We start from the raw sequence: 19,260 nt of genomic DNA on the forward strand, positions 1-19,260 counted from the left end.
GATATCACCTCATGCCCATCAAAATGACTATAATTAACAAGACAGGAAATAAGTGCTAGAGAGGATGTGGAGAAAAGGGAACAACTCAAAGACTGCTGGTGGGAATGCAAACTGGTGCAGCCACTGTGGAAAACAGTATGGAGGTTCCTCAAAAAATTAAGAATAGAACTACCATACAATCCAGCTATTTCACTGCTGGATATTTATCCAAAGAACATGAAAACATGAATGCATAAAGATATATGCACCCCTATGTTCACTGCAGCATTATTCACAATAGCCAAGACTTGGAAATAAACTAAATAACCATAAACAGACGAATGGATTAAGAAGATGTGGTGTATATACACAATGAAATACTACTCAGCCATAAAAAAGGATGAAATCTTGCCATTTCCAACAACATGGATGGACCATATGATCTCACTCATAAACAGAAGATAAAAACAAGAAACACACACAGATAAAGAGATTAGATTGGTGGTTGCCAGGGGGAAGTGGGGAGGGAAGAAGGAGAAAGGGGTGACTGTGCACATGTGTATGGTGATGGATGATAATTAGTCTTTTGGTGGTGAACATAATGTAATCTACACAGAAATTGAAATATAATTATGTACACATGAAAAATAATGTTATAAACCAATGCTACCTCAATAAAAACATTTTTAAATCTGCAAAGAAAAAAAAACTGACTCAAGAAGAGAAACTCTGAATAGCCTTTCATCTGTTAAAGAAAGTGAATTCATAATCAGAAACCTTCCCCCAGAGAAAACCCCAAGCCCAGAAGTCTTCATTGGCAAATTTTACCAAGCATTTAAGGAATAAATAATACCAATCCTACAGAAAATCTTTCAAAAAATAAGGGAAGGGGGAACATTTCCCAACTCATTTTGATGCCAGTGTCACCTGATACTGAAACCTGACAAAGAAATTACATTTAAAAAAAACAAAAACCCCATAGACTACTCTCTCTCATGAACACAGACACAAAAATTCTTTTTTTTTTTTTTTTTTTGAGGAAGATTAGCCCTGAGCTACTACTGCCAATCCTCCTCTTTTTGCCAAGGAAGACTGGCCCTAAGCTAACATCCATGCCCACCTTCCTCTTTATATGTGGGGCACCTACCACAGCATGGCTTTTGCTAAGCAGTGCCATGTCTGCACCCGGGATCTGAACCGGCGAAACCCAGGCCGCCAAGAAGCAGAATGTGCGCACTTAACTGCTGCGCCACCGGGCTGGCCCCCAGACACAAAAATTCTTAACAAAATATTAGCATATTGAACCCAACAATATACAGAAAGTATCAGTGTTATAATAAAGAATTTGTCTGGTATTTGTCCCGACTTCCTGGGACAGAGCTTCTAAAACCTTGGAATTTCTCTAGTTATAGGAGTGTCCTGGTTAATCATGGTGGGCCCTGGGACCACACTGAGTTTATGCTAAGGAGGTGACACAAATTGGGGGCTGGTCATGCCAGAAAGACCAACCATATGAATAGAGGGTTGGGGCTTTGAGCCACTGATATCAGCCAGACCTCCCAACCTCCAGGGAGAGGAGAGTCACTAGAGATTGAATTCAATCATGTGGCCAATGATTCAATCAATTGTGACTACATAATGATACTGAAATAAAAACTCCAGAATCTGAGGCTTGGGTGAGCTTCCTAGTTAGTGAATGTATCAATGTGCCAGGAGGGTGAGGCACCCTGATTCCACAGGGAGAGGACACAGAAGCTCCATGTCCAGGACTCTCCCAGATCTCGCCCTGTATGTCTCTTCATTTGGCCAGTCCTGATTTGTATTATTTATAATAAAACTTTTAATCATAAGTATAGCACTTTCCTTAATTCTGTGAGTAGTTCTAGTGAGTTATCTAACCTGAGGGGGTTGTGTTTAACACCCAACTTTATAGCCAGTTCATGAGAACTGCAAGTAGCCTAGAGATTTCTGAACTTGCTGCTGGCATCTATAGTGAGGACAGTTATGTTGGGGACTGCACCCTTAAAATTGTGGAGTCCGTGCTAACTACAGGTAGTTAGCATCAGTATTACAAAATACACCAAGGCCAAGTAGGGTTTATTCCAGGAATGGAGGATTGGTTTAAGATTCCAAAAAAAAAAAAAAAAAAATCAATCAATGTAATCCACCATATTAACAGAATAAAAAAGAAAAACCACAGTACAATCTCAATAAATGTAGAAAAAGCATTTGAGAAAACTCAGCATCCATTCATGATAAAAACTCTCAGCAAATTAGGAAAGAAAGGAATTTCCTCAACCTGTTAAAATGTATCTACAAAAAATCTACGATTATCATACTCATTGGTGAAAAAATACCTGCTTTTCCAAGATCAGGAACAAGGCAAGATGTTCACTCTCACCACTTCTATTCAGCACTGTACTAGAGGTCTTAGCCAGTGAAATAAGGCAAGGAAAAAAAATCACACAAAATGGAAAGAAAGAAGTAAAAATATCTTTATTGCAAACATTATTTATTATCTTTTAAGAAAATACTAAGGAATATACAAATTACTAGAACTAACAATTGAGTTTAGCAAAGTCAGTTTACAAGGTCAATATACCAAATTCAACCGCCATTTATAATAATATCAAAGAATATTAAACTCTTAAGGATAAATTTAACAAAGTATATGCATACTCACACACTGAAAAACTACAAAATATTGCTGAGCCTTAATAACATCTAAACAATTGAATAAATGGAGAGACATACCATGTTCATGGATCAGAAGATTCAATACTGTTCAGATGTCTCAAGTCTTCCCAAATTAATCCATGGATTCAACACAATCTCCATGAAAATTCTAGTGGGTTCTAGTGGGCTTTGTTGTAGAAATTGACAAGCATATTTTATAAGGTATGTGAAAATGCAAAAGACGTGGAATAGTCAAAGAAACTTTTGAAAAAGAAGAACCAATTTGGAAAACCTACACTACCTGATTTCATGACTTATTAGAAAAACTATGATAATTAAGACAGTGTGTATTGAAGTAAGGATAAATATGTAGATCAATGGAACAGAATAGAGAGTCCAGAAACAGATTCATATATATGTGATTTTTTTAAATGATTTTTTTTACAAAGATGCCAAGGCAACTCAATGTAGAAAGTATAGTCTTTTCAATAAACAGTACTGGAACAACTGGATAGCCATTTGCCAAAAAATGAACTTCAACTCTTACCTCACACCTACAACAAAAACTAACTTTAAGTGAATATCAGATCCAAATGTAAAACCTAATAATATAAAACTGCTAGAAGAAAACATAAGAGAAAATTTTTGTGATCTTGGATTATGCAAAGATTTCTTAGGATATAACCATGAGCTATGAAAGACAAACATGATAAACCGGACTTCCTAAAAATATATAACTTTTCTTCTTCAAATGGCACTGTTAAGAAAATGACAAAGGCAAATCACTGAGTAGGAGAAAATCTCTGCAAAACATATACGTAATAAAGGACTTGAATCCAGAATTTACAAAGAATGCTTACAACTCGATAAGAAAACAAACAACTCAACAGAAAAAAAGGCAAAAGATATGAACAAACACAGCACCAAAGAAGATGTATCAATGGCAAACAAGCACAGAAAGACACTCAAGGGCTGGCCCAGTGTTGTAGTGGTTAAGTTTGTGCACTCCGCTTTGGCAGCCCAGGGTTTGCAGGTTCAGATTCTGGGCGTGGACCTACACACTGCTCACCAAGCCATGCTGTGGTGGCATCCCACATATAAAATAGAGGAAGATTGGCACAGATGTTAGCTCAGCAACAATCTTCCTCAAGCAAAAAGAGGAAGACTGGCAACAAATGTTAGCTCATGGCCAATCTTCATCAAAGAAAAAGGATGCTCAAGATCATTAGCCATAAGGAAAATGAAAGTTAAAACAGTGAGATATGACACATCCACTAGAATGGCTAAAATTTGAAAGAGTGACAATACCAAGTGCTCTCCAGGATGTGGAGCTACTGTAAGTCTTCTATACTGCTAGTCAGAATGTAAAATGGTATAGTCACTTTGGAGAACAGTTTGGCAATTTCTCTATAAAGTTAAATATACACTTACTATATGACCCAGCAATTCCACTCCTCACTATTTAAGAAAAATGAAAACATATGTCCACAAAAAGACCTCTTCATGAAAGTACATAGCCTTTTTACTTATAATATCTAAAAACTATATGCAACCTAAATGTCTATCAACTGGTGAAGGAATAAACAAATTGTGGTAGATCCATACAATGTACTATTACTCAGGAATATAAAGGATTGAACTACTAATATGTAGAACAACATGAATCAACCTCAAAAAAAAAAATCATGCTAACTGAAAGAAGTCAGACACAAAAGAGTATATATGCTATATGATTCCATTTATCTGAAATTCTAGAAACGGCAAAACTGTAGTGATAGAAAACAGACCAGAAGTTGCCAGGGACAAGAGGTGAAGATAGGAAATTGACTGTAAAGAAGTAGTAGGTAATGGTTTGAGATAATGAAAATGTTCTATATCATAATTGTGTTGGGGGTTGCATGACTGTATACATATGTCAAGTCACTGAATTGTACACTAAAAATTGGGGAACTTTATTGTATGGAAATTACATTGCAATAAAACTTTGGGTTTTTTGCTGAATAAGATTCACCCTGAGCATAGATGTTAATCCGTGCCAATCTCCCTCTAGATTTTAGTATGTGGGCCGCTAACGCAGCATGGCTGCTAACAGAGTGGTATAGGTCCGCGCCCGGGAACCTAAACCAGGCTGCCAAAGCAGAGCACACTGAACTTAACTACTAGGCCACTGGGGCTGGCCCAAACTTACTTTTTAGAAAAAGTAATAAACCCCTTCCTGAAACTGAGGCAATGATCAAATCTACACAAAGTACTGAGGAGTGAGAGTAAAGTATCAATTCCTCATTGTAGGAGACTAATAATATAAATTACTAGAAAACACATAATTTAAAAACATCTTTCCTTTGAGGAATGTCTGTATTTCAGGTACTTTAAAAAAAATTTTCATTTCTGGCATATAATTAATCTGTAGTTAGTCAAGAGTATAGACAGTCAGATCTTCATCTTCCATAATAGGAAGTCAATAGATAACAAGCAGAATAAGCTTCTTATTTAGAAATATGAAAGGAAACAGCAGAAGAAACTGAAAAATTACGGGAGGGGGTAGCCTCTAGGAAGAAGGCATTGAATGCGGAGAAATGGGGCAGGGGAATGTTATTTTTCCTTACTAGCCATTTAGCATAAACTGACTTTTAAAATTACATACGTATATTACCTTTTTTAAATGCTAAGAATGAATTTAAAATAAAAGATAACTAGCTCACTTTCTATTCATAGTAGTGCCAGAAATTAAGAAGCATCTAATACATGTTAAAGTTATACAGTATTTGTGAAATAATCACTTCTTAGGTGAGAGAGCAATAAGAGAAACTACAGAGAATTCTGAAGATTGAAATTATTGCCCTTAAGCATATTTTCAAGTCAAAACAGGACATTTAAGAAAATAAACTACTAATTATCTAGACTACTTCATTAGTTGATAACCCATTCTATTACAGAACAACATTCTAAAAACCTTTAAAAATGGAGAAAATATTAGTGATTTCCTAAATCACTTGACTTCTGATTGTAATTCACTATTTTAGGAAAGAGGCATGAAATAAACAATCAGTAGATACTTGTTGGGGGGCGGAGAGAATGGTACCATAATTAACAGCATTACTCATAATAAATATAAAGCCCATTTTTTTAAAGTAGACCCTAATTTTTATTTTTAATATACTCCATTCCTCCCTATAGTATTAGAATTAGATGCAGATATTATATACCTATTTCAAAAAATCTTACTGTCTAAGGGAAGTACATCACACAGAAAAGTGATTCTCAAAGGGAGTAAAGGAGGAGAATTTGGCAGGATAGCTGAATCTCCTTGCTGTGGGGGCTGCAGGAAGAATGAAGGTGGCTTCTTCCAGCTAGCTACACTCCCTACTCCTCAACTCTTATTGGTTTATTTCACGTTTTAAAGGAATCATTGTTTAATATTCATTCATTCATTCATTTCACCTTTAGTTCTTTCTGGCATTTGTAACATGTTCAAGACTCTTCATTAAGTTACTGTAATAAATAAAAACAGGCAATCTTTTTTAAAAAACAGTTTTATTGTGGTATAATTTATATACTATAAAATTCATCCATTTTAAGTGTACAGTTCAATGAGCTTCAGTAAATTTATACAGTTGTGTAACCTTTACCACAATCTTGTTTTAGAACGCTTATCACCCCAAAATTGCCTCATATCCATTTGCAATCTTCACTCCCATCCCTAGCCCACCACTCATCTGCTTTCTATCTCTATAGTTTTGTCGTTTTTATAAATTTCATATAATGGTATCATACAATATGTATTCATGTAATCTGACTTCGTTTATATGTTTTTGAGGTTCATCCATTTTGTTATATGTATGAGTAGTTTGTTTCTTTTTATTGCTGGGTAGTAGTCCATTGTATGAATATACTACATTTTGTTTATCCATTCACCAGCTGATGGACATTTCAATTATTTCCAGCTTTTTGTAATTATGAAAACTGCTAGGACCATTCACATTCAAGTCTTCCCGTGGATATGTAGAATAGGAGATCTTCATCTTATAGGACAGTGCCTCATACTTGTTACTCTTTACCATTAACATTCAAGTTATTTTTCACAATTGTGAAAATGGCCAACAGTATGAGGCACATACTGGTACTTAATAAGTTAATATTAAATTCCTACTGATATTTAAATGTTAAAAGAAAAAAAGAAACACATTTCTCAGTTATTTCTGATAATATGGGCCTCAACTTCAAATGTTAAAAAAGCAAATACAACTTTGTCTCCAATGAGTATACTTGCTACCAATAAACTGACAATGAGAATAAAGATATTAAACATCCCTAGCTCAGTTTCATACAAAGCAATCAATTAAGCCTAAATTTTTTTAAAAGTCTTCTCAAAAATATGTCAACACTTCATTAAAAAATACCTTCATATCTACATGATCATGCTCAAAGTATTCAGACATGCATTCATTCAGCAAGTATTTACTGAGTATCTACAATGAGAATATAAATAACCTAAATTTACAAAGTCCCTGCCCTCGTGTACCTCATATTCTATCATCCAATTTTTGCAAAAAATAAGTAAGGCAGGACTTATTAAGAAAATTACCACTATATACCATACACTTGGCACTATATCCTTACATTGTTAGATAATCACCATGTAATTCTGTTTAATTAATTTGTACATACTTAAAAATGTTTAAATTTTGTACAGATAAATCATTTTGTTTCTTTAAACAGTCAGTGGACTAAATATGGTGCTTATGATAAACTCCATAAAAATATTTGAGCTTTTGGTAACCTCCTGATAAACAGTGGTTCTATAGAAAAATGAGATTCAAATACTTCTTATTGACTCATAGTGCTATTTCTAGGGATGTAACATGCATTCTAAAGGACAAGTGACTGGATAACATGTTTAAATGATAATATTAAGTACACCAAAAGGTTTAGAGCTAGGCCTAGAAGTCTAAATTTTAAATTGTAACTTACGCGCCTTGATTGTTACCAACAAGGACTACAGAAACCAATCCTAACACACTCAGTATTAATGAAAATATATTGTCCAGAGTTTTTGTGGAGACTGAAGATGACTTTTGTTCTGTTATTCATATAGAAGATACATACTATCGTGATGAAGATTAAAAACCTGAAAATTTATATTTCTTCTAATACCAAGATAAACTTACTACATTTTACCCTCTAGTCTCTTTTATAACTAACAGGAAAGGTTCTTTACGGTTCCTCAAAGAGAATCCTAAATTGTCCCTGTCTAATTAATCAAAATAAGAATAAAGGAAAATCAGTTGCTTTATCAAAATACATGACTGACTGAAGACTAAAATTACTTTCTTCTATAATTTAAAAATGCCCATTTCAAATGGCTTGTCATGTGGCCTCCAAAAATGGTGTCTACACAGTGTTCTCGAAAGATTATCAAAAATATTTCCCATGATAAAGGCAAGGAAATAAATATCACATAGAAACCCCTGTATCCAATGTCACAGAACTAAATACAAAGAAAATCTGTAACACTTTCCCCTGAAATGTATGCAGTAAACATTAGCAACAAAATTATTTTCTCTTATAAGAAATTAGTTACTTAGATAAAACATAAGTAATTTCACTTTAATACCAAGTTACAGAGTTCCTATATCTCCTTGAATGCATGTTAATCAACGAACAAGTATATACAGTGACTCTACACTGTTTCTACAATAACCTACAGTGTTTGTTACAATAACCTGTAATCTCCCTTCATATAAATAATTTACTCTCTGTGCTATCATCTGACATAAATAAAAATGGCCCTGTTTATAACATCTTACTCATTTGTATTATTTATCATTTTATTATATACATATCTTTCCAAATGTACCATAAGCTCCTCTATGGTAAGAAGCATATATAGCAATGCTATGTACACAAAGGAAGTTCAATAAATTTGGTTACTAATTACCTTTAAGAGATCAGTTTTAATAAGTAGTGAAAAAGGAAGCAAATTGCAAAGGGTGAAAAAGAGCACCGGTTGGAAGGCACTAAAGCAGCAGGTACAGACCACACGCTTCAGGCATTTGGCAGAGTGGAAAAGGAGAGTACTAACACATAAATTTCAGGTTATAGTCACTGAGTCTTTGTTTTTAAGAAAATTATTACTAAGGACTATTTGCTGATCCAAGAGAATCAAATCCCAGGGATTTGTCTCATCTTCTAGTTCTACCTTTGGAAGTTATTTTGCATACCAGTCCAGTTTCCTCATCAAAAAAAGAGAAAATAATGCCACTTCACGGAATTGTTCTGAAATTCAAATGAGATAATAATGTATAGTAATGGGCTTTATAAACAAGTAGTATATTAAATGCAAAGTGTTACTATTATTATCATTATTATTATTATTGAAGATGAATTCTACCCTTTGACCCAATTATTCTTATTCTTCATGTTTATTCTAAGGATCTACGTGGACAAATGCACAAAGGTATCTACAAATGCACAAAGATGTTCATAGTAGCCCTATTTAGAATGAAAGAAAATAATTAAATGTCATCAATGGATGACTGGATTGACAAATATGGTACACACATGAAACAGAATATCATACTGTAATTAAAAACAATTTAACACATGTATAAACATGAAAAAATGTTCAGGACAGTGAAAGCAAGACTGCAAAGGTTCAACCCCAAGACACCTTCCTTCATCTATTAAACTTGATCAGGTCCTCTGCTATATTCCTCAGAGTATCCTCTATTTTTCCTATATTAAGTTCATCACAGTTTGAAATAACATATTTATATGTTCACTTGATAATATGTGTTTCCTTCATTAGATGGTAATGAAGATGGTGTATATCCCACCCCACACACATACACAGAGGAAAGAAGTCTACTAGTATTTTAAAATGTAGGATGCCAAAACAAAAAATCAAAACAACCTAACAAAAACATACGCATACTTAAATTATATCAGCACTACTGACAAAAAATGAGATCTGGGAATATACTTTGCCAAACCATACCATGAAACCTTTTTGATTAGATTAGTATCTGGAAAATTGTCTTCACTTAAGAAATAAAAAAGAATCATGCTATATCCAAAATGAGGCATGTATGTCAATTGTAAGGAGAAATCTAGAAGAGAAAGCTTTCTTCAAGTCAATAGCTCTGCCTGGTTAGAACAATGCATATACTGCTTAAAATACAACTTGATATTAAACTCAACCACCACCTATAGCTATAAGGCTTGGGCAAATCACTTACCATCTCTAGGACATATGTGCTTTAATCATAAAATGAGTGATAGTATCCTACTTTCATAAAGCAGAGAACTGTACCAGACGAAATCTTGAACTCCTTTTCTATGATTTGTGATCCACATCATATATTTGTGTTTCCACATCATATATTCAATATTCTGACAAAAGGCCTCTCATCAAATAGGAACAGAAGCAATTATCCTACTGACTTATAAGGCACGACCATGCAAACCTCCTTCAAACAATACTTTCAAAGAGGACTGTATCCTTAAGAAACCCTGCAACAGCAAACTTATGCTTCAATGAAGCATTTAATAGAAAGTCTGAGTTTGTTTAAAGTAAGGTACATATATAAATCTTGTGAATTTTTTACTTAAATTCAGTATTAATGGAAGACAGACTATCATAGAACACATCACACAGGATGGGTTAATCATTCAACATTTGGAAAATACTGAAGAATAATACTAACATACATCATTAAGAGTTTAGCTGCTACTAATCTCCACTTTTATCCTGAAACTTCAGGAGTTTTCTATGGAACAAAGACCCACAAACTATTTCTTAATATAAAAAAACTTGAAAAACATGTAATAGCAGAATGAAATTTCACAAAAATAAAAATAAGGCTTCATTCAGTTATTCTATGAATAAATAGGTACCTGTTTAAGAATAAAAACAGAGATACAACAAATCTCAAATTACTTGCACTGGAAAAAAATCCTCTACAACTATTCTGGAAAAAGAATTCACCACCACCTCCCCCAAAAAACTAATAATCCATAAAGATGATAGCCAAAAAGTATATAAAGCTGAAAATATAACAATATAATCATTTCCTCTAAAATAAGACTAAAACATTTCATTATTCTGTAGTTTAAGAAAAGTTAAACTAAAGTCTTACAAGCAACAAAAGTTGTTTTGTTTTGTTTTTTAATGATCTCAATCTTAGCAGGTGGAAATGAAATACTGCTGCTGTTGTGAGATTCTTTAGTGTCCAAAGAATACTAAAGAGAAGAAATTTTTCATAACTTGAAATTCACGCATTAATTGATACTTATTAGATCACCTCAATACTTCTACCAACACTTTCTAGATGACCTTAAAATAATGCAATACTATGTATGTATCGCAAGCTCATACTAATATTTATTGCCAATATTTGACAGACTTACGGTTCTTTGCATATACAAGTTTTGACGTCATTTTATTTTCATGACATAGGATGACAATGAGTGTTCTGTAAAATTAATTGTAGCATTCTGAAGTCTGTAACATACTTGTAAAAGAATTGGCAGTTTATAGAGATTTTTATTCTTCAAATACTGCATACTGTTTTCCTTTCCAAATGTATTTTCGTTAGCATCCTTTAGAATACAAAGTAATCAAAGAGTCTGCCAAAGCAGGAGTTGCATATTCTTCCATCATTTCTCCTTCCAAAGTCTAATATAGTACTTGGCACAAAAGAGAAACTCAGTTCCAATTTAGGACAGTCTACCTGGAGTTTAGAAACCTTTGATTCTTTAGGAAACATCTACTGTGTACAGGGCACTGTAATAGGTACTGGGGATAAACGTTTAAGCAGAGAGATTCAACTCCTGTCTTCGTGGAGTTTTTAATCCAATGAATGACACATGAGTTTATCAAACACTCAGATAACTGTATTTCTACAAACTGTGATAAACACGATGAAAGAAAACTAGAGGTTCCATGAGGTATGTGAACACGATCTACTTTGGCAGATGAGGAAAGGCTTCCGTGAAGAAGTTATGATTGAGCTGAAGTAAGAGTGTTATTAGATAGAGATAACTTGGCCAAAGGGGAAGAAAAATGATTCCCAGCAGAGAACAGAGTATGTGCAAAAACCTTGGGGTAGGAGGAAACATGGTGTATTGAAGGAACTGAAAGGAGACTAGCCAATATAATTCATCAGAATTCCATCTGGGGCAAGAGTGGTTGCAGGAGGACCAGTTAGGAAATTACAAGACTTGTCCAGGTGAGGGGTGATGGTATCTTAGGTTAGGAAGGTAGTAATGAAGAGCAGATTCAAGAGATATTTAAGAGGATATCAGCATTACACTGAAGCTATGTAGAGTAGACTTTAACAGAGTTTTGAAGATGACAGATTTTTCGATTTGTCTGTTGTGAGACCAAACAGTAAAGAAGCTGGGAATTTGAACTTATCTGATGCCCTTCAAAGAGCCACGTAGTGACTGTATCCAGGTTCTCTAATAGCAGTGACATCTTAGCAAGGGTAATTTTAGGAAGTGTGCCAGAAGCCATGACCAAGACTACAGTAAAGTCAACTATGTATTTTAAAAATAATCATATATTATAGGTTGCACCTCCCAACTGTCAGAAGGATCTCAAATAATAAAATTACTGGGATTTTCAAGGTACAAGCTTGTAATAACACATTATATCATTTATTTTCTCTCCTTGGTATCTCTGTGAAAATAAGATCTCAAGACTTAGTGGAAAGGAGTAATAGGAATGTATAATATAAGTCAACTCTCAGCACAAATTTACAAAATAACATTTTCTATCAGGAGTATCATATTATACCTGAGAATATTAGGGGAAAAAAGCCAACCAACACTATATCTTAAAGATGCTACAATGCCAGAGAAACAAAGGTCATTTTATGACATACAAAATATCAATGTTCAAGACATGTAATAGGAGAGCAACTTACACATAGGTAACTTTTTGATCACAAAAATAAGGCACATATACTCATTAACTCTACTCCTTTCCTTGTTTCAGATGACTAATAAATGGAAATTTTTTACAAGTCTTCTTGCCTTCTGCTTTATGTAACCAATATAATAAAATCTCAGTAAGAGGCTTAAAGTTAACAGGAAGTCTACAGTGTCCCCTTACAAATGGACTAAAAACACTATTTCCCAAGTACCCTAGTACTGGAATTTGATCCTTGGCTCTCCTACTCCATGAAGCAGAAATTTTAAATAAATGGTAAGGAGAAATAATTTCTAATGTTTCATGTTAACATACTAGTTCTTATCTATAGGCTCCAGCCTAAACCCCACACATGGGTGGACCTTGAGATGATATATTCTAAAATCTATTCCTTTCTCTCTCTCTTTTTCTTTCTTTCTTACTACTTACATTCCCACAAAAAACTGCCTTCCTTAGTCTTAGGTGGTCCAGTGTATATGTACTTATTTTCCCTTGGGTACTGTAAGAACAACATGGCACACTTGTAGTTTTACAAATTTTCTGACATGCTGTGCTAAAAACACAGTAATTAGCACTGTGGTCCCACACACAATAGTAGAACTCTAACAGGAACACTAGCATGAAAGAGAAACATCACTTTGTCAAAACCCCAAGCTGAGCAAAGTATAAGTCAACAGATAAGAAAGACTTATTAATGACTTGTAACATAATTGGTAAAATCTAGAAATGCACATCTTATTTATGCCTCTATAATCCTTGGGTTGTTAGTAAAAATGTCACATCTGAAATGATAGGGTGGTATACAGAATAACTAATATAGTAACTGATCTCTAAAACTGTCAATAAATCACTGTCACCAAACTTTAGAAGAAGAAAGGACTTTGGTGAATACGTAGTCCATTCCCTCATTTTACAAATGAAAACAGAGAAAAAAATGTAATGAGATCATAAACCTGATTTCTAGAAAATAGGAAAGACTCAATAAATACTTGTAGCATGAGAGAACCCAGGTCTGGTTTCCTCTCAGGTACTCTTCCCATGTCTCCAAGTTAAAAAAAAAATTTTTTTTAATCTACACATGGATTGAAAAACCCATAAATTCCTGAATATGAGTCTTAATTGCTGATACTTTAACCAGAGAAACTGTGAAGGGCGAGAAAATTTATATATTTTTTTAACATTACATATCATATTTTCATCCTAAACCTACCATACCACAACAAACTCGCTAGACCTACACATAAACAAAAATACAGCATATTAAGCTTATGGCTAATATTTTTATAATTTTAAAAATTAAGTTTAAAAAATACAGAATAGTCTTATTGAAGAAAAGAAGCCAAAAAAGGAAACATATAGCTTCAAAGATAAAGTCAAACGGAGAAAAGTGAATCCTAGTTTTGCCTCAGATCTGATGTCAGAAATGCAGAGTGGGAAGATCCAACCTTTGAGCTCTGTTATCTATAGGAGCCTTAGGTTTTCTGCATCAATTAGTAAGAACTCCTACTCCTCCTCCCTCCCCAAGTGACTACCCAACTATCTCTCTGGAGTTCCCCAAAGCCTTCAGGCAAACAGTTACTCAGAGATTGCTCTGTGCCCCTCCAAAATGAATGTTCATATTCTCTAGACAAAGCTTTGGGAATCAGGAAAAAAGGTCTCAATTTTTCTTATCAGCATCTGAAAAGACAGCATCTGTTGATTTTCTTTTGAAAACTGATGGCCTTTTGAAAATTTCACATGAGATGGATCTTCAGAATTTACTGGCCCTCTGGATCAAAAACAACAAAGAGACAGCCAGACGCTACCAAAAATTTTCACAAAACAGAAGTCAACCATGTCTGAGTACATCCAGACAAGTATTTTCCAGGATCTGTTATGACTAAAGAATAAGAATCTTCTTTACTTTTTTTTTTCTTTAAAAGCTCCCTTACGGAGCCAGCCCTGATGTCCCAACAGTTAAAGTTTAGCATGCTCTACTTTGGCAGCCCAGATTCAGCTCCCAGGCGTACAACCACACCACTTGTCTGTCAGTAGTCATGATGTGGCAGTGGCTCATATAAAAGAACAAGAAGGACTTACAACTGGAATAAACAATTATGTACTGGGGCTTTGGGGAGGGGGCAAAAAAAAAAAAAAGAGGAAGATTGGCAACAGACAGTTACCCAAATCTTTCCCAGCAAAAGAAAAAGAAAGCTCCCTTACCGATTCAATCTTATCATTAAATAAGAGGCAAAACTTTCACAGCATGGTCTTCCTCTTCATCCTTAAACAATAACTAGACCATGTCCACTAAATTCTCACTCTACCTAAATATTTTTCTTCCTTTAACAAAATCCTTAATTCTGCTTTATATCTTGCCTGAGTTATATCTAATTATTAAAAATTCTTCTTGGATCATCTAAGTTTAAAGCTGGCCCAAGAATACTTTTAGCACGTGGTTGCATGCATGGACACATGCTGCCAAGTCTCTCAACTTACCATCCCTCTAAGCCACATATCTCCCCACTTAATAATCCCAGCAAGAATGTCTTTGGTTGTCTTTCCAGATTCTATTCATTCCCTTCCACACAGTCAGGTTATGATTCCTAGACTTTAGTATTTTAAAAGGGCCAAATCCCCAGGGATTGTAGTAAAGGAACCCATCTGGCTGTTCAATGGTTGCTCCAGACTTGGTATTAGAGAACTGAGGTCAGTAGGGCTGTCACTTATGAGTGTGTGCTCCTTCCCTCCAGCTGCCCTTTTTAAACCTCCCCAGCTTGCTACCTGTTGGCAGTGCTGGTGTTGCTGCTCCCGCTGCTGTGTTTCTGTGCCCGGCTCAACCTCCGCGGGGGCTTTGAATGCTGCAGCCGGGGGCTCGGCATGGAGGGGAACGTTGAGGCGTAGCCATGTTCACACTCTAAAGAGACAGCAGGAAAAAAAGATGTGGTAAGGGGAATATACCCAAATCCACAGATCTCCAGATCTGAAGTCCTTGCAGTGAGAGGTTGTTGAAAACAGGAGAAGGAAAAGAGAGAAAATTTTCCCACTCTTTTTGGTTGGAAGATAAAATTCCAAGTCCTTGCCTGGACGTCAATCCTGTGACATTGTACACAGCCCCAACCCACTGCCTGGAAGATGTACTGATACCTCCTCTAAACCAAGTAACGTCTCCCTCCTACCCAAAATTCTCTTCTCTAAGAATTCTTGACTTGGTGGTGCTCCGTGGGCAAGTGGTTAAGTTCACATAATCTGCCTCAGGGTTCGCCAGTTGGGATGCCAGGCGTGGACCTACACACCACTCATCAAGCCATGCTGTGGCGGGGTCCCACATAGAAGAAGTGGAATGACCTACAACTAGGATATACAACTACGTACCAGGACTTCAGGGAGAAAAATAAAAAGGGAAGACTGGCAACAGATATTAGCTCTGGGCCAATCTTCCTCACCAAAAAGAAAAGCATACTTTAAAAAAAAGAATTATTGACTCAAACACCCTAATTTCTGAGACCAGTTACCATTCACCTCAATTATTTCACTTGCCTCAAAATCCGCCTTTTCCTTTAACTCTCCCCATTCTAGATGTCTCTCTAAGCCCCACATTTTCATGTACTTCAAATAATTCAATCACCAAGTCTTAGAAGGACATTTTCTCTCCTGACACCCCAATTCCGAGTTCCTACTCTTCATACCCCAATCCCTGTCCATGTCCACCCCTAAAGGGACCCCATCTTCGCACACCTCGGGTGCCCAGAGGTCCCTTCCCACAGGTGTCCCTCCTCGGCCCTGCTCTTCAGCAAGCATTCCTTTTCTTGGCTCTCCGCGCCTCTCACCCTTCCCTGCTTCCTTCAGTCCTTCGCCTCCACCCTCCTCCCAAGTCCTCCGATTGGCCTCCACTCTCCCATCTCCCTCCTTCCCCGAGCCCGGGTTCACCTCTTGCCAGCGCTGGGGCACCCTTCTCGGAGCGCGGGTTCACCCCTCCGCGAGCCCGGGCTCACCCCTCGCCAGCCCTGGGGCACCCCACCCTGAGCCCAGGTTCACCCCTCCGCGAGCAGGAGTTCACCTGTCGCCAGCCTTGGGGCACCCCGCCCTGAGCCCAGGTTCCCCCCTCCGCGGGCCCGGGTTCACCCCTCGCCAGCCCGCGGGCACGCCGCCCTGAGCCCAGGTTCACCCCTCCGCGAGCCGGAGTTCACCTGTCGCCAGCCCTGGGGCACCCCGCCCTGAGCCCAGGTTCACCCCTCCGCGGGCCCGGGTTCACCCCTCGCCAGCCCGCGGGCACGCCGCCCTGAGCCCAGGTTCACCCCTCCGCCAGCCCGGGCTCACCCCTCGCCAGCCCGCGGGCACGCCGCCCTGAGCCCAGGTCCACCCCTCCGCGGGCCCGGGTTCACCCCTCGCCAGCCCGCGGGCACGCCGCCCTGAGCCCAGGTTCACCCCTCCGCCAGCCCGGGCTCACCCCTCGCCAGCCCGCGGACACGCCGCCCTGAGCCCAGGTCCACCCCTCCGCCGGCCCGGGTTCACCCCTCGCCAGCCCGCGGGCACCCCCACTCCATCCGCCCAGGCGTCGGTCTGCTCCCCGGCGCCCCGCAGCCTCGGGCGCACACCTGCCCACCGGCCTCCCCTCGCTCAGGGGCGGGCACGGACGCCCTCCCCCCACACGCGCGCACCCCTCCCCACACTCACACTCCCCCTCACACACGCACCCCTCCCCACACTCACACTCCCCCTCACACACGCACCCCCCCTACACACACTCCCCCTCACACACGCACCCTCCATCACACACGCACCTTCCCTCACAGGCGCACCCCTTCACACTCACACCTCACACGCACCCCTCCTCACACTCACACTTCCCCTCACACACGCACCCCTCCTCACACTCACACTTCCCCTCACACACGCACTCCTCCTCACACTCACTTCTCACACACGCACCTTCCCTCACACACGCACTCCTCACGCGCACCCCTCCTCACACCCACACTTCCCCTCACACACGCACCTTCCTTCACACACGCACCTTCCCTCATACACGCACCCCTTCACACTCGCACTTCCCTCACACGCGTACCCCTCCTCACGCACCTTCCCTCACACGCACCCCTCCCCTCACAGACTCACACACACACCCCTCCTCTCACACGCACCTCCTCTCACACGCACCTCCTCTCACACGCACCCCTCACCGCCGCACCGCCCTCTCCACCCGGAGCCGGGGCGCGCGGGCTCCGGAGGCGGCGGCGCCCAGCCGTTACCTCGGTCCCGGCGCTCCAAAAACTCGGCCGCCTCCAGCAGGCGCTGCACGTTGATCATCCGCACCCGCTCCATGGGCCCCGCGGGCGGCGACCGGGGCCTCGCCGCGCTCCCTTCCCCGGCCGACAGGAGGCGCCGCAGGCGGCTACCGTCCGGCGCCGCCCCAGCACATGTGCGGCCGGCGGGCGGGCCAGCCCGGCCGCGGCTCGGCGCGTTCTCCGCCGCCCCGGCCGCCCCGCGCCTCCCGCAGCCCGCGCGCGGTTTGTTTACCTCTCAGGACGAGCACGGGGGAGGGGCGGGAGCAGCGCCGCGGCCCGCCCCCTCCCGCCCCTTCCTCTGCCTCCTGGGAAATGTAGTCCCGCCACCCCCTGCACGCCGGGAGTCGTAGTACGCACACCACTCCAGTCCGCCTGCCCTCTGCCGAATTCCGCAATGGCCGCTGGGAGATGTAGTCCGGCTCGGCTTCCCTCTCCCGGGTGGAAAGACTAAGTTGTTATCTGGGCTTGGCTTCTGAGAGGGAAGGGGTTGATGGAGCTGTGAGTCTTCTCCTGGGAAGCCCTTTTTTCAGCGAGCCCCGGCGGGGTCCCAGGAGCTGCAGCATTCTTTATCCGAAGTGCCAGGTTCCACTCCTCTATCTACTACTACTTTCTTATCTAACTTCTGTGCCTGTTTCCCCATCTGCAAAGTGCGCTGCTCGGACAGCACACATAGAAACATTTGAAAAGCCGAAATCACTGTTCAAACACGAGGGCTGATCCCATCAGAGCCAGAGAGGGCTTTCCATAAGGCCCTTCTTCCACCTCAGTTTCCACACAGAAGTAGGGTTTTTTTAATCTTATTTTTTAAAACTCCTTTCTCCTCCCTCAGCCCCTCACTAAGGATTTTAGAGGGTAGAAACCCTTTCTGGTGCTGCAAGTTAAGGATCTAATTCAGTGGGTAAGTGATTTGGTGCTGGAGTCACACAAGGTTCAGTTCAAATCCTGACTCTGCTACTTACACTAGCTGTGTGGGCTCTCAGGCCCCATTTTCCTGATGTATAAAATAGATATAATTACTCCATTTATCCAAACATTGAGGGCCTGCCATGTGCCAGACACCGTACTACACATAATGTGTACCTAATGAGAGAAACAGGCATGAACCCGGTTCTCCAGGAGTGTATAGTCAGTAGGGCTCATTGTGATGATTAAATAATTCCAGCACTTAGCACATGACACTCAATAACTGGAAGCTATGAGGATTGTTTTCTCTCATGTTCTCCTCCATAGAGAGGGAACTGAAAGCAGTAGTTAAAGAGAGCAGGGACCACATTAAAAGACTGCCAATAGCTACCCTCACCGCCACTCTCAAAGTCCTCAATCTAGCAAGTCCTCAGCTCTAGACCAGAGTTTCTCAACCTCAGCATTATTGACATTTTGGGTGAATAATTCCTTCTTGGGGGT

General features: G+C 39.5%; 1 protein-coding gene across 3 annotated transcripts in view; it reads right to left on the reverse strand.

Annotated features, from left to right (window-relative positions):
• The window catches only part of MXI1 (MAX interactor 1, dimerization protein), an 82,504-nt gene that overhangs the window by 47,550 nt on the left and 15,694 nt on the right, over window positions 1-19,260 (reverse strand). Inside the window, exons 1-2 of one of the 3 annotated variants that reach the window (XM_070260881.1) lie at window positions 17,752-18,088; window positions 15,353-15,485 (exon numbers count right to left, since the gene is read on the reverse strand). In XM_070260881.1, the coding sequence (XP_070116982.1) occupies window positions 15,353-15,485; window positions 17,752-17,893 (275 nt within the window). In that variant the 5' untranslated portion in view covers window positions 17,894-18,088. Of the gene's footprint in view, window positions 1-15,352; window positions 15,486-17,751; window positions 18,089-19,260 lie in introns of those variants that run through there. The other 2 variants (XM_023639619.2, XM_023639613.2) reach the window with 2 other exon arrangements.

Source organism: Equus caballus, chromosome 1, assembly GCF_041296265.1.
Source record: "Equus caballus isolate H_3958 breed thoroughbred chromosome 1, TB-T2T, whole genome shotgun sequence".
Lineage (NCBI taxonomy): Eukaryota > Metazoa > Chordata > Mammalia > Perissodactyla > Equidae > Equus > Equus caballus.